Here is a 14,888-nt window from a genome sequence, read left to right as displayed (position 1 = left end):
AATTTAAATATACTAATAAAAAAATGACACGTCATTAAGTACTTAAGTTTCAAAATATAACTTAGGTATTATTAGCAACAAAAATTAGATTTAGATATTTATTTGTAACTCAAAATTTAATGCCACAAATTACTCTAATTAATGGAGTTTACCAACAAAAAAAAAGGTTCAAATTGTTCATACAAAGATAAGAACTCAACTATGTTCATACACATCCTTATTGGTTTGGTCCTACATAAAACATCCCTATCATAATCTAGCTAATATAGTTAGCTAGGGACCCCATAAAAGGCTTCAACTTACATAATCTAAGATAGTAAGGTTTACCCGCCCTTACTTAATCCTACTTTCTTTTGGGGCTCTATAAATTGATCACAACTTCTCTATTTTTTTTCATCAATACCTTCCAAATTCAAATAAAATATTTTCTATTTGATAAAAGTTAGAGAAAAAAAAAATGGAATCATCGACCACATTCCTTCTCACAGCACTAATTTTAATTTCTTCATACACACACTCAACCTCAGCAGCAAGATATCCAACATCGAAAATAAACACAGAGTTCATTAGAACTTCTTGTCTTGCCACAACATATCCCAAACTTTGTTATAGCTCACTCTCGAGCCACGCAAACTCAATCCAAACGAGCCCTCACCTCATTGCTAGCACGGCCCTCGAGGTGACGCTGTCGTCGGCCAAAACGACATCAGCCATGATGTTAAACCTGTCGTTGAGCCAGGGCTTGAAGCTGAAAGAGGTGGCTGCGATGAAGGACTGCGTGGAAGAGCTGAGTGACTCGGTAGATGAGCTGAAAAGGTCTATGGGAGAAATGAGCAAGGTAGGGAAGGAAAGCCGTGACTTTAAGGTGATGATAAACGATATTCAAACTTGGGTTAGTGCTGCTTTGACGGATGAGAGTACGTGCAGTGATGGGTTTGGAGGAAACGATATGAATGGGAATTTGAAAACTGTGGTGAGAGGGAAGATTGTGAATGTTGCCCAATTGACTAGCAATGCTTTGGCTTTGATTAACAAATATGCGTTGATTCACGGGTAAAACGGTCCGGTGTTAGGTCCATTATTATATGTGTCTTAAAATTAGGGGTCTAAGTTTGGTGGTATTACAAAACAAACAAAAAGAAAATTGATTTGTGACGCTAGCTTTTAAGATGTTTGAATTAAGATGATATAAATATATAGGGTAAATCTATTGTGGGGCTCCTTATTTTTTCCGCATGCTATGGGGAAAGAAATTGAGCCAATCAGAAGTTAAATAAATGTAAGTGTTGATAATTTTTGTTAAGACATATTTAGTAGATTTTTTATATTTGCAGCTAGTGGGTATAGTGTTTGTTGCTATATTTTTAAACGCTACGCAAGTATACGCAATCAAGTAGTAAAATCTCACACAGGTGAGGTCGATCCCACAGGGAATTGGATTAAGTACCACTAAATTATACTTATGATTCTATTCGGTAAATCAAAAGCAATTACGGTTTAAAAACAGTAAAATTTGAAAGAAATTCAGAAAACTTAATAACACAGTTTAAAGTTGAGCAAGATGAGACAATAGGGAGGAGAATCCTGTTGTTGTTTACCCAAATTGTTAATGATTAATTACTATCCTATTCTTGGGGTGAATGACAGATTATAAAATAACCTAGCTCCTTTCAGATCTTCTAGATTCTAAATCACATGTTATCTAATTAATTCCTTAATTAAACTAACATGAAATCAGCATTAAACAATAATCTACTCGTCACATAAGTCATGTAAATACTTTCGTTTCACATAGAACATCGATTATCTTAATTTTAGCATTCTCAATTCTCACTTTTCAGATTTTGAATTGAGATCATAGAGCATGCACAAGGTGATCAATCTTAAACATGAAATTAAACACAAATTAAGATAATTTCACACACACAAGAATTGAGGAATGGTAATTAAACATTAACTAGGAAAACATTAAACAACAATCATCATCCTCCCTAAATGGGAAATTTAGTTCAGAAACAAATCCATAACCATTCCTATAGCAATATTCAACATAAATAAATTAAAGAGGAATAAAGAAAAGAACTGTTTAAGGGTGAATTCTGGATCTTCACTTGAATCTCTACGCTCTTCCTGCCGCTCTCAGCTGTGTTTTAGGGTTCCAAATCGCTCTCCCTGACTTCCAATCGCAGTTTTCTATTTATACTTGAAATTTAGGGTTCGATGGACGAAATTACCCCCGGTCCGTACGGGATCTCGCCGCGGCCACACTTCCTCTCGCCGCGGCGAGAATGTGCCAAATTCTGCCTCTTTCTGTTTCTCGTATCTCGCCGCGGCGAGACTCTTCATCGCCGCGGCCAGATATGCAAAAACAGAAAAAATGAAGTTTTTCTTCGGCTCAGCACGTTTTTCAGTGAATTTATGCACCCGAGACCTCTTTTACTCCAAAGAACCTGAAAACATAGAAAACAAGCGTAATTCCGTCCCAACACAGCTAAGAATGCACATAAATCGGATCCATAACATAGGCTAAAAATAGCCTAACAAACTCCCCCAAACTGACTCTTTACTCGTCCCCGAGTAAACTAAGACTAAACTAAAAAAAACTAAAAATGATAGCTGAACTTTCCAACAATTAAATTGTTACCACCACCTGCACAATTTCAATCCTTCAATAACCAGAATTTCAACTTGCCAACTCTAAGAACTAAGTTGAATGTGCAGTTTACAAGTAAGTAATTCATACAAACATAAAGCATCGCAATTCCCATCAATATCACAACTGTTCTAACTTTCCAACATCCCACTAACACATGATCAATAAGTTTGAATGACATACCTCTCTCCACTAATGTTGACAAATTTCTACCTGGAATCAATAGGTCTTTTTCGGTTAAAATCACATGGCTTAGGTACATGGGTAGATGAGAAGTCATTTAGGCTATACTATACCATAAGCACTATTAACCAAGCAAGCCTAGACATTTATTTTGCTTTCTTTCCATATACCCCAAAAACAGAAATAAGAGATTGCAATTTTTTTCTTGTGTGTGCACCTCATAATTTTCTTAACTTTTTTTTTCAAGAAGACACATTTTGTCTTTTTTTTTTCATAGGCACAACACACAATATTCTTATTATTTTTTTTTTTCAATCTCTCATTCCTACAATTTATATTTTTTTTTTTTTTCACTTACAGCACTTATTCCCCCCAAACTTGCTTCAAGGCTCATGGCATAACAAAATATGTTCAGGGTGAAAAGAGTTTAGAATAACGAATTCAGCTCCGTGAAGTGGTGAAAAATTTTAAAACAGGCTAAGGCTCAACTTTGGGTATACTATGGATAAAACTTTTTTTAGGTAGGCTTGAAAGGCTCAATCGATCCAAAGAAAATTTGCCTAAATCATTTTCCAAACAAAAATCATCAAGGATTTCGCTTCAAGAGAGTATGTCAAACAAATTCTATTCCATGTTCAATCAGTCATTCCACAATCCAAATAGAACACAAGTGATATGTGAGAATAGCAAATGTTTTAAACCTACATGAATCACTTCCTAGCACACATCCAATTTAATTCAAACAGTTGCAAGTCAAGCACACAGTTATGTTTCAATCCATTGCACAAGTGAATAACAACAATTCAATCCATCTTTCAATTTAGCTATCACGCAAAACTAAAAAAAAACTAAAACAAATAAACGCGAAAAAATAGATTAAGTTTCCCCCCCCAAACTAAAATGCACATTGTCCCCAATGTGTGAAAATAAACCAGGAGGAGAGAAACTTACCTGAGCCCCTTAAAAGGGGTTTGGCGGCGGTGGCTGGTCATACGGGTTGAAACGGGGTGGCATGGGAAAATAGTTTGGATCATCCACACCGATGTTCATCCTCGTGACAAGGGTGTTCAATTGAGCCACCTGCTGCTCATCGAAGATACTCCTCTGGGCCATGTAATTTTGCATATGAATGTTCTGCTGAATCAGATAATTCAGCTGATTGTGAGTGTACTGCATGGCAGGGTCAAGAGGCCCGACAAGACGTGGTGGTTCGATGTCCTCACGTTCCTCTTCTTCTCTTGCCGGAGGACCTCCTTGAACTGGCGGTTGACCATGAGGATGAGGAGGTTTGAAGCGCAGAACAGTCGCCAAAGTAATAGGGCGCTGGGGCGGTACCTTTGTATCATATGAGTTTTGTGGTACTCCATGTTTCTCACAGAGGTCAGTGATTATTCCAGCCAACCCCAGTCCTCCACCGGAAGATCCCTCAACCATAATATCAAAGGTTGTTCGAACAATATCCCCCACATTCAGATTATACCCTTTCATAATACCGTAAACCCATTTAAGTCTGTCCATTTGAGCATCAGAAAAATGCTTGTTGGGGAGCATCCTTGCACTAACAAAGTATAGCCAAGCCTTGGCCACTGGATTGAGTTCACATCGGTACAATTGGTATGGTACTCCACTAAGCTCATGGAACCTAAGGCCAGGATACCCTAGAGTCTCAGCCATATCCACATAATTCGTACTTCTCTCATAGAATTGTTGTTTCAATTGTTGTTCTTCATAAGTGAAAGTTCGGAGATCATAAAGGGCATGAATAGCGTCTACGGTAGCAGGCACTCTAACCCCCCTAACTCTAACTTTTCCCTCTTCTCTTTCAGGCCAGTTGGCTAAAAACTCCAAAGCTAGAGTTTGATTACCACGCTCAGTGACATCGACGAACTTAGTCCACTGCCTCTGTAGGATTTGATCCCTAATAGATGCAAAAGCAGGGGGAATATTGGCAGTTTGGCTTAGGTTGACTATGTCTATCCCTCTATCTTCAATGAACGCCCTATCTTTCAATTTTAAAAACCTCTCTTGAGCCTCCACGTTGGCAAACCTAACTCTATCAAGGTTAGGGCGTCCCCTAGATGGGTTGGATGATGAAGCTCCCTCTTCATTAACCCTTGACCTCTTTGGACCCATAACTCCCAAATTTTTTCTAACTTTCAAGATTTTTCAAAATTTTGACAGCACTTCCCCTTAAAAATTGACTTCCCGGGATTAAAATCCCTTTCAATTTAACCCAATTCTATTCACACAATCAATTTCAACAATGTATATAGCAAAAATCCCAAATATCCACCAAATAATTCAAAACTATCCAACAAATTCAGAAATTTTTCAATAAAAATTGGAATGGAAGTCTTAGAATCAATACCTCAATGAAAATCACTCTTTAGTCAACCTCCATTGATGAGAACCTTGAAGCTTTAGGGAAGAAGAAGATGAATAGTGATTTTTCTGAAATTTGGGTGAGGTTTAGGGATTTTGGAATGGATTTTTAGAGGAAAAGAGTGTTAGATGAGAGAAATAAGAGATTATGATGATTTGGGATGAAAGTTTATGGGTGATTTTGAGGAAAATTGGTTTGAATGGGATTAGATGAAGAAATTAGGGTGAAAAGAGGTGGTTTTCGGCTGGGAGAAGAAAGTGTTTGAATGAGGTGTGATTTTGAAATGTTAGGGATTTTGGGATTTAAAAAGGGAAATCTGGCAATCTCGCCGCGGCGACATATACCCTCGCCGCGGCGAGAATTCGTGGAAATCATCCTGTTTCTGTAAGTGTTATCTCGCCGCGGCGGTATATACCCTCGCCGCGGCGAGAAATCTCGAAAATACGGGCCATTCTGTAAGTCTATTCTGGCCGCGGCCAGACATCTCATGGCCGCGGCCACTGACCCCAAATCAAATTTTTTTTTTTTTTTTTTTTTTTTTTTCAGTAACGAAACAGAATGAACATCAAGAAAAATAGCAGTAAACTTAAAAAAAAAAGTTCAACTAAATCAAAAGAACACTTGGGTTGCCTCCCAATTAGCGCTAACTTTATCGTCGCTCAGCTAGACGTTGATCGAGATCTTCAAAGTGGCGCCAGAATCATGGCGGACTTGGTTTGATCAAATTGACCTCCCAAGTAGAGCTTTAATCGTTGTCCATTCACCTTGAAAGTATTAGGACTTTCACCTTTTAGTTCCACTGCTCCGTAGGGAAACACTTTGATCACCGTAAATGGCCCTGACCACCTTGATTTTAATTTACCAGGAAACAACTTTAGTCTTGAGTTAAAGAGTAGAACTTGTTGACCAGGTTGAAACTCTTTTCTGACTAGATTTCTGTCATGCCATCTCTTAGTTCTTTCCTTGTAAGTCTTGGCGTTCTCATATGCTTCATTTCGAAATTCTTCCAACTCATCCAACTGTAGTAGTCTTTTCTGCCCAGCAGCTTTTAAGTCCATGTTTAGAGTTCTCATTGCCCAATAAGCTTTGTGTTCTAACTCTACCGGTAGATGACAAGCCTTTCCAAACACCAACCGATATGGTGACATCCCGATTGGCGTCTTGAACGCTGTTCTATAAGCCCACAATGCGTCATCCAACTTTCTTGACCAATCTTTCCTTGATCTCTGCACCGTTTTCTCCAGAATCATCTTTATTTCTCGGTTAGAAATCTCAGCTTGGCCATTACTTTGCGGATGATAAGGTAGAGCTGTTCTATGACGAACACCATATCTCGAAAGGAGTGCTTCAAATTGTTTGTTGCAAAAGTGACTCCCTTCATCGCTTATGATTGCTCGGGGAGTTCCAAACCGAGTGAATATGTTCTTTTGAAGGAACCGAAGGACTGTTTTACCATCATTAGCTGGTGTGGCTGCAGCTTCCACCCATTTTGACACATAATCCACAGCTAATAGGATGTATAAATTGCTAAACGATGAAGGAAAAGGACCCATAAAATCTATCCCCCATACATCAAACAATTCAACTTCCAAGATTCCTGTCAAAGGCATTTCGTTTCTCCTTGAGATGTTTCCTGTACGCTGACAACGATCACATGCCTTCACAAAAGTACTAGCATCTTTGAAAAGCGTTGGCCAAAAGAATCCACTTTGCAACACCTTGGCAGCTGTTCTAGTTCCACTGAAGTGTCCCCCACATGGTAAAGCATGACAGTGATTAAGAATAGAATACATCTCCTCTTCAGGCACACACCTTCTTATTATCCGATACGCACGGTGCTTGTAGAGGATTGGCTCTTCCCAATAATAATGTTTCACCTCAGAAAAGAACTTCTTTAGTTGTTGACGAGATAGCTCAGGAGGAGTGATATTGGCAGCCAAGAAGTTAACATAATCAGCATACCATGGTACCATCAGACTTTCCCTCACACTAAAGAGTTGTTCATCGGGAAATTGTTCATTTATTTGTACCTCTTTTGTATTCTGACTTTCTTCCAGCTCTAGTCTTGACAAGTGATCTGCCACCAAGTTCTCAGTACCCTTCTTGTCTTTTATATCTAGATCAAATTCTTGCAAAAGAAGAACCCATCGAATCAGTCGTGGTTTGGCATCCTTCTTAGTCATCAAGTATTTGATTGCTGAATGATCTGTATACACTATCACTTTATTACCAATTAAGTAGGGTCGAAATTTGTCACAAGCAAATACTATGGCCAGCATCTCTTTTTCTGTAGTAGCGTAGTTTAGTTGGGCATCATTCAAGGTTTTGCTTGCATAATAAATGGTTGAATACCTTGTCAACCCGTTGGCCCAGGACTGCTCCAATAGCATAATCACTTGCATCGCACATGATTTCAAAAGGTAATTCCCAGTTTGGTGTAGTCACAATCGGTGCTGAGATTAACTTCTCCTTGAGAATTTGGAATGCTTCAAGACAATCTTTTCCAAATTCAAAAGGAACTCCACTAGCAAGAAGATTGGATAGCGGTTTGGCCACTTTGGAGAAATCTTTGATAAATCTTCTATAAAACCCGGCATGACCCAAAAAGCTTCGGACTCCCTTCACTGAAATTGGAGGAGGCAAGTTCTCAATTGTAGATACTTTGGCTCTGTCAACCTCAATACCTTCTTTTGAGATTTTATGTCCCAAAGACTATTCCTTCGTAACCATGAAATGGCACTTTTCCCGATTCGGCACCAAATTAGAGTCTTCACATCTTGCTAAAACCAACTCCAAGTTACTCGGACATTGGTCAAACGATGAGCCAAACACCGAAAAATCATCCATGAACACCTCGATGCACTTTTCTATCAAATCGTAAAATATAGCCATCATACACCTCTCGAAATGTTCTTTGGAGCATTACATAGCCCAAATGGCATTCGTCGAAAAGCAAAAGTACCATATGGACATGTGAATGTTGTTTTCTCTTGATCCTCCGGTGCTATAGCTATTTGGTGATACCCTGAGTACCCATCAAGGAAACAATAGTACTCTTGTCCTGCCAACTTGTCTAACATCTGATCAATGAATGGGAGTGGAAAGTGATCTTTTCTTGTGGCCTTGTTGAGTTTTCGGTAGTCAATGCAAATTCTCCATCCCGTGACAGTTCTAGTTGGGATGAGTTCATTCTTCTCATTCTTCACCACCGTCATCCCTCCTTTCTTTGGAACCACTTGGACTGGGCTCACCCATTTACTGTCTGAAATAGGATACGCTACCCCTGCATCTAACCACTTCAAGACTTCTTTTCTGACAACCTCCTTCATTGGTGGATTTAATCTACGTTGTGCATCAATGGTTGGTTTCACTCCTTCCTCCATTAAGATTCTATGCATTACAGTTGAAGGGCTGATCCCTTTAATATCTGCTAAAGTCCATCCAATGGCTTTTGAATGCTTCCTTAGAACCCGTAATAGCTTATCCGTCTCTACGAAGATAGGGAAGAAGCCACAATAACAGGAAGTGTCTTATTTTCACCCAAATATTCATACCTGAGATGCTCTGGTAGGACTTTTAACTCTAGTTGAGGAGGCTTTTCAGTAGATGGGGTAGGCTTTGTTGGTATGACTCCTAACTCTTCATAATACTTTCTATTCAGCGGTCCATACGAATCGAGCCACATAGCATATTCAAAAGCTTCCTTACCATCTTGTTCTACCACCTCTTCTTGTACCAAAGTCAGATTAAGAGGATCTTCAGCATGTGTCTTTGTCTCCACCAACTGATCCACCACATCAATTGCAAAACAGTTGTCACTAGCTGTAGGATAGGTCATTGCTTTGAGTACATTAAATACAACTTCATCTCCTTGTACCCTTAGCTTTAACTCTCCTTTTTGAACATCAATTAGTGCTTTCCCTGTTGCCAAGAAAGGTCTCCCCAGAATGATAGGAACATTACTGTCTTCTTCCATATCCAGAACAATGAAATCAGCTGGGAAGATGAACTTGTCCACCTTTACTAACACATCCTCAATGACTCCTCTAGGGTGAGCTAGCGATCGATACGCAATTGAAGAGTTACGCGTAGTTGGCTTTGCTTCACCTAGCCGCAATCTTTTGAACACCGACAAGGGCATTAAGTTAATACGGCTCCCAAATCACATAGTGCATTTATCCACTTCAATTTTACCAATAGTACAAGGAATAGTGAAACTCCTGGATCTCCGAGTTTTGGAGGGAGTTTCTTACGTAGAATAGCGCTACACTCTTCGCTTAGAGCCACCGTCTCATAGTCTTCCATCTTCCTCTTCTTTGACAAAATTTCCTTCATAAACTTCACATAACTTGGCATCTCGCTCTAGAGCTTGACAAAAGGAATGTTAATGTGAAGTCTTTTGAAGACTTCTAGAAACTTGGTGAACTGCTTGTCTAAGCTTGACTTTCTCAGCCTCTGAGGATATGGTATCTTTACATGATGATCAATACTAATCGGTGGAGACTGTTGTGGTGGTGTTGGGCTATCAGTAGCCTTCTCTGCTGTCGGTGTTGGTGTTGGCACTGGTTGAGCATTTATTTCTACATCTACCTCAACCGTTGGTTGTGGTAACTCGTGCCCATTATACTTCTTACCGCTCCTCGTGGTAATTGCCTTGCAGCTTTTCTTTAGGATTAACTTCGGTGGTGCTAGGCAAATTTCCTTGAGGGCGGGTTGCTACCCGAGTTGCTACCGGCCCATCCGAGTACGCAGGTCTTTAATTGAAGATCTAGTTTCGGTCATGAATTGGAGCAAGAAATGTCCGCAAACTAGAACTTCCACCGCAGGATTGTTGCCGATTAAACTGTTGGGTCTGATTTCTTTGTTGATAGAACCCACTATTTCTTCGGTTGTTATTACGGTTGAACCCATAATTGTTGTTGTTGTTGTTACGTGAAAAATTCCCAATGGCCTTAGCTTCATCCATTGGCAAATCATCCACATCTGCTTGGCACTCCGAAAAGTGATGACTTCCTCCACATAACTCACAAACAATTTGGGCTTGCTTAGCTTGCCCTGCAATGATTTTAGTCAATGCCTCAACCTGAGCTGTTAACTTTGTGATGGCATCGACTTCTAACACACCAGCCTACTTTCTTGGATTGACTCCTTTCGGTTGGCCACCGCTGGTTGTTTAGAGCCATCTCCTCCAATAGATCATATGCCTCATTAGCACTCTTTCTCATAAAAGCTCCACCAGCTGCTGCATCTATTAGAGTTCTAGTATTACCAACCAACCCGTTGTAGAAGTTGTGAACCAGCATCCACTTCTCTATACCATGATGGGGACACCTCCTGATCAGATCTTTAAACCTCTCCCAAGCCTCATGGAGAGATTCATTATCTTGTTGGCAGAAATTATTAATTTCTCCTCTTAGCTTTGCGTACTTCGCTGGAGGAAAGAACTTTGACAAGAATTTTGTTGCCAGATCATTCCATGTAGCAATAGAATTCGGTGGCAAAGAATTCAACCAACTCTTGGCTCGTTCTCTGAGAGAGAATGGAAACAACCTCAATCTAATGGCATCGTCGCTAACTCCATTAACTTTAAAAGTTTCACAAAGTTCCATGAAGTTAGAGAGATGCAAATTAGGATCTTCAGAAGGGAGACCACCAAACTGAACTGAAGACTGCACCATTTGAAGGATGGCAGGTTTGATCTCGAAGTTGTTTGCATCCACTGCCGGTGGCCTAATACATGACTGCACTCCCGTCAGAGTAGGGAGAATGTAATCTCTCAAGCTTCGGCCATTAGCTTGATCTTCCACAGCGCCTCCATTATTACCATTATTACGCCCATTGTTCCCAACATTATTGTTCACATTGGCAGCCATGATTTCTGATGTTTCAGCAGTTGCTGAAACTCTTTCTTGCCTCTTGTTCTTTCGATTCTTCCTGCAGGTTTTCTCAATTTCAGGATCAACTGGTAATATGACTGATTGTCCTTGACGGCGCATGCACTTAGGATTCCTGAGATAAATAAAGAAAATATTGCAAGAAAAAGGTTAGAAAAATCAGCAAGAGAAAATATACCAAAGTAGAAGTTAGTATAATTTTATGTAATATTAATCTTTAAACAATTCCCTAAGCAACGGCGCCAAAAACTTGTTGCTATATTTTTAAACGCTACGCAAGTATACGCAATCAAGTAGTAAAATCTCACACAGGTGAGGTCGATCCCACAGGGAATTGGATTAAGTACCACTAAATTATACTTATGATTCTATTCGGTAAATCAAAAGCAATTACGGTTTAAAAACAGTAAAATTTGAAAGAAATTCAGAAAACTTAATAACACAGTTTAAAATTGAGCAAGATGAGACAATAGGGAGGAGAATCCTGTTGTTGTTTACCCAAATTGTTAATGATTAATTACTATCCTATTCTTGGGGTGAATGACAGATTATAAAATAACCTAGCTCCTTTCAGATCTTCTAGATTCTAAATCACATGTTATCTAATTAATTCCTTAATTAAACTAACATGAAATCAGCATTAAACAATAATCTACTCGTCACATAAGTCATGTAAATACTTTCGTTTCACATAGAACATCGATTATCTTAATTTTAGCATTCTCAATTCTCACTTATCAGATTTTGAATTGAGATCATAGAGCATGCACAAGGTGATCAATCTTAAACATGAAATTAAACACAAATTAAGATAATTTCACACACACAAGAATTGAGGAATGGTAATTAAACATTAACTAGGAAAACATTAAACAACAATCATCATCCTCCCTAAATGGGAAATTTAGTTCAGAAACAAATCCATAACCATTCCTATAGCAATATTCAACATAAATAAATTAAAGAGGAATAAAGAAAAGAACTGTTTAAGGGTGAATTCTGGATCTTCACTTGAATCTCTACGCTCTTCCTATGCATCTCGGTTTGTGTTTTAGGGTTCCAAATCGCTCTCCCTGACTTCCAATCGCAGTTTTCTATTTATACTTGAAATTTAGGGTTCGATGGACGAAATTACCCCCGGTCCGTACGGGATCTCGCCGCGGCCACACTTCCTCTCGCCGCGGCGAGAATGTGCCAAATTCGCCTCTTCGTTTCTCGTATCTCGCCGCGGCGAGACTCTTCATCGCCGCGGCCAGATATGCAAAAACAGAAAAAATGAAGTTTTTCTTCGGCTCAGCACGTTTTTCAGTGAATTTATGCACCCGAGACCTCTTTTACTCCAAAGAACCTGAAAACATAGAAAACAAGCGTAATTCCGTCCCAACACAGCTAAGAATGCACATAAATCGGATCCATAACATAGGCTAAAAATAGCCTAACAGTGTTGCTGGCAGAGGGGCTGAGGACTCGCCACGTGTCGATTGAAAACTTTGTGAGCTTTCTGCCTTTGTTTAGATTGCATATACAAACGGTTTTGTTTGTTTTGGGCATTGTATTTGCTCTTTTTTCATTTTTTTTTTTCTTTTCAAATATACCTGTTTTCTCTATTAAATTAACTAAAGATTAGAATATATGCAAACTAATTTTTTTTTTAACTTTATAAAAATATTAGCTAGAATTCATTTTATTTTGTACTTTCACATTAAAATAATATATTTTCTTTATCATTAAAAAAAAATATGTTTTAAAAAAATATGTATATAATTTTAAAAATGAAAAAAATATTAATGTGTCATAAAAAAATATATCACCAAGAAACTGGTTCCTTCATCAAGAAACCAGTTTCCTGGTAATTTTTTCAGTAATTTTTCTGGCGACAATACCAATTTCGATGACTTTTTCAGTGTCGGCAGCTAGGGGTGCTCGCGATGCGGGTGGTGCAGTTTTTGACTATTTTTCAAACCAACCCGCACATGTATTTTTCTAATTTCCCAAACCGCAGCGCGAAACTAAAAAGCCGCAAAAATCACACCGCAAAAAATGGTGTGGTGCGGTGCGGTTTATGCAGTTTTTGCAATTTGGACTATCACTAAATAATTAAATTATTACAAATACAACAAAGTTTGAGCAACACTTGTCAAAAATATCATAAGACTTGAAAAAAAATATGAAAAAAAAATTTAAGTTTCAACGATACAATAATTATTTTTTCAGCAAAAAAAAAAAAAATTAGTGGGCTTAGGTTGGGCCTTCACATATTAAATAAATATAAAAATTGAAATTTTTATAATATGCGATGCGGTGCGGTTTGAACCACATATTAACAATTCAAAACTGTAAATCGCACTGCACTACGCAGTTTAGGAAAAATTCAAATCGCCGCAAAGAATTTCGAACCACATTTTTTTGCAGTATGGTGCAGTGTGGGCGATTTGAACAGTTTGAGCGGTTTAATGAACACCCCTACATGCAGCAGCTCTAACGACTTTTCCGACATCGGCAATTACTCCGACGATAAAAAAAAGAGATGCTAATCTAGAAACCCATAAAATTTATTAATCAATAAAATGAAAAAAAAAAAAATAGAGGCTCCCACTTCAATTGTTGATGTTTTTACTGTAAATTCTTAAGTGATCCAAATCAATTTGTCATAATAATAATAATACAACGTAATATTATAGTCAAAATTGATAAAAAAAATGACTTGATAAAAAAACTCCTAAAATTTATTGATGAATAAAAGAAAAAGAAATTTTCTAACAAAAAAAAAAAAAGAAAAATAAATAAAAGAAAGAAAAAAAGAAGAACACACTAGTTTAATAGATTGAGTGAGAAGAAAAATTAGAATAACAATAATATTGGTGCGGAAACTGTCAAGATTTACATGAGAGTTAACTTAAAAAATAATAATAATTCAAATTAAAAATTAATAATTTTTTTAATTATTAATATTATTTTATTTTTTAAAATAAATATATAATTAAATATTATTATAATATGTATAAAGTTTTAATTGTATACAAGCAGTCTTATTGTAAGAGTATACACCTTATATCTTAATAACCACACGATTTAAAATCAATGGTTAAAAAAAGTTTCCTACCGGTAGGGAATTTTTATTAGGTCCTACCATAGTCTTGCCCTAAATATATATTATATATATACAAAGTTTGTGTTGTATGTATATTGTAGATATGTTCTATTTGGGGCCAGTTTAAGTATTTATGAATGTGCTCTATTTGAGGCTAATTAAAGTGGTTGTAGTGATTACGTCTGATTATTTACATTAAAAGTAAAGAAGAAAATTAGTACTAATTTTTATTAATTTGTTATAGCATGATCATTAAAAAAAAAAAACTTATGCTATGGTTAAGTAAATATTAGCATACCAATTGTTGAATACTCAGCTACAAGCCTACAACATACGTACATGTACATGTAGAAAACAAAAAAAAATTGCTAAGAACATATATATATATATATGTAATTAATGAGATATTTGCAACCAAAATACTGCTAAAATTGTACTAAAATTCAAATTCAATTACTACATAGCTTTATTTTTTACCGTAAAAATATCTAACATTAGAGTATGGCCCAACAATTTCTTTAAAATAGAAAAATTTCAAAAAATTTAAAGAATCGTACTAAAAATACACTATAGTAGATGCTCTAAAATTCTTCTTCATTTTAAAGTTTTTTTAAAATTTACTATTCATGCTCTACATTTATAAAATATTATTCATTGCATCTAAATATCTTTTATTAATTGTTT

General features: G+C 37.2%; 1 protein-coding gene and 1 non-coding gene across 2 annotated transcripts; both read left to right on the top strand.

Moving 5' to 3' along the window:
* The first annotated feature begins 358 nt into the window (after positions 1 to 358).
* LOC115704931 (21 kDa protein) lies at positions 359 to 1,309 on the top strand. Its single transcript, XM_030632150.2, has one exon. It carries the CDS (start codon positions 458 to 460, stop codon positions 1,055 to 1,057), a length of 600 nt encoding a protein of 199 aa, XP_030488010.2. The 5' UTR covers positions 359 to 457; the 3' UTR covers positions 1,058 to 1,309.
* A 9,223-nt stretch (positions 1,310 to 10,532) lies between these two features.
* LOC115715426 (small nucleolar RNA R71) lies at positions 10,533 to 10,639 on the top strand. Its single transcript, XR_004011297.2, has one exon. It is a non-coding gene; the product is annotated as a small nucleolar RNA R71 (small nucleolar RNA).
* The last annotated feature ends 4,249 nt before the right edge of the window (positions 10,640 to 14,888 follow it).

This window comes from Cannabis sativa, chromosome 1 (genome assembly GCF_029168945.1).
Source record: "Cannabis sativa cultivar Pink pepper isolate KNU-18-1 chromosome 1, ASM2916894v1, whole genome shotgun sequence".
In the NCBI taxonomy this organism is placed as follows: Eukaryota; Viridiplantae; Streptophyta; class Magnoliopsida; order Rosales; family Cannabaceae; genus Cannabis; species Cannabis sativa.
The sequence above is the reverse complement of the archived record's forward strand: the minus strand, read 5'-3'. Positions and strand labels throughout refer to the sequence as shown.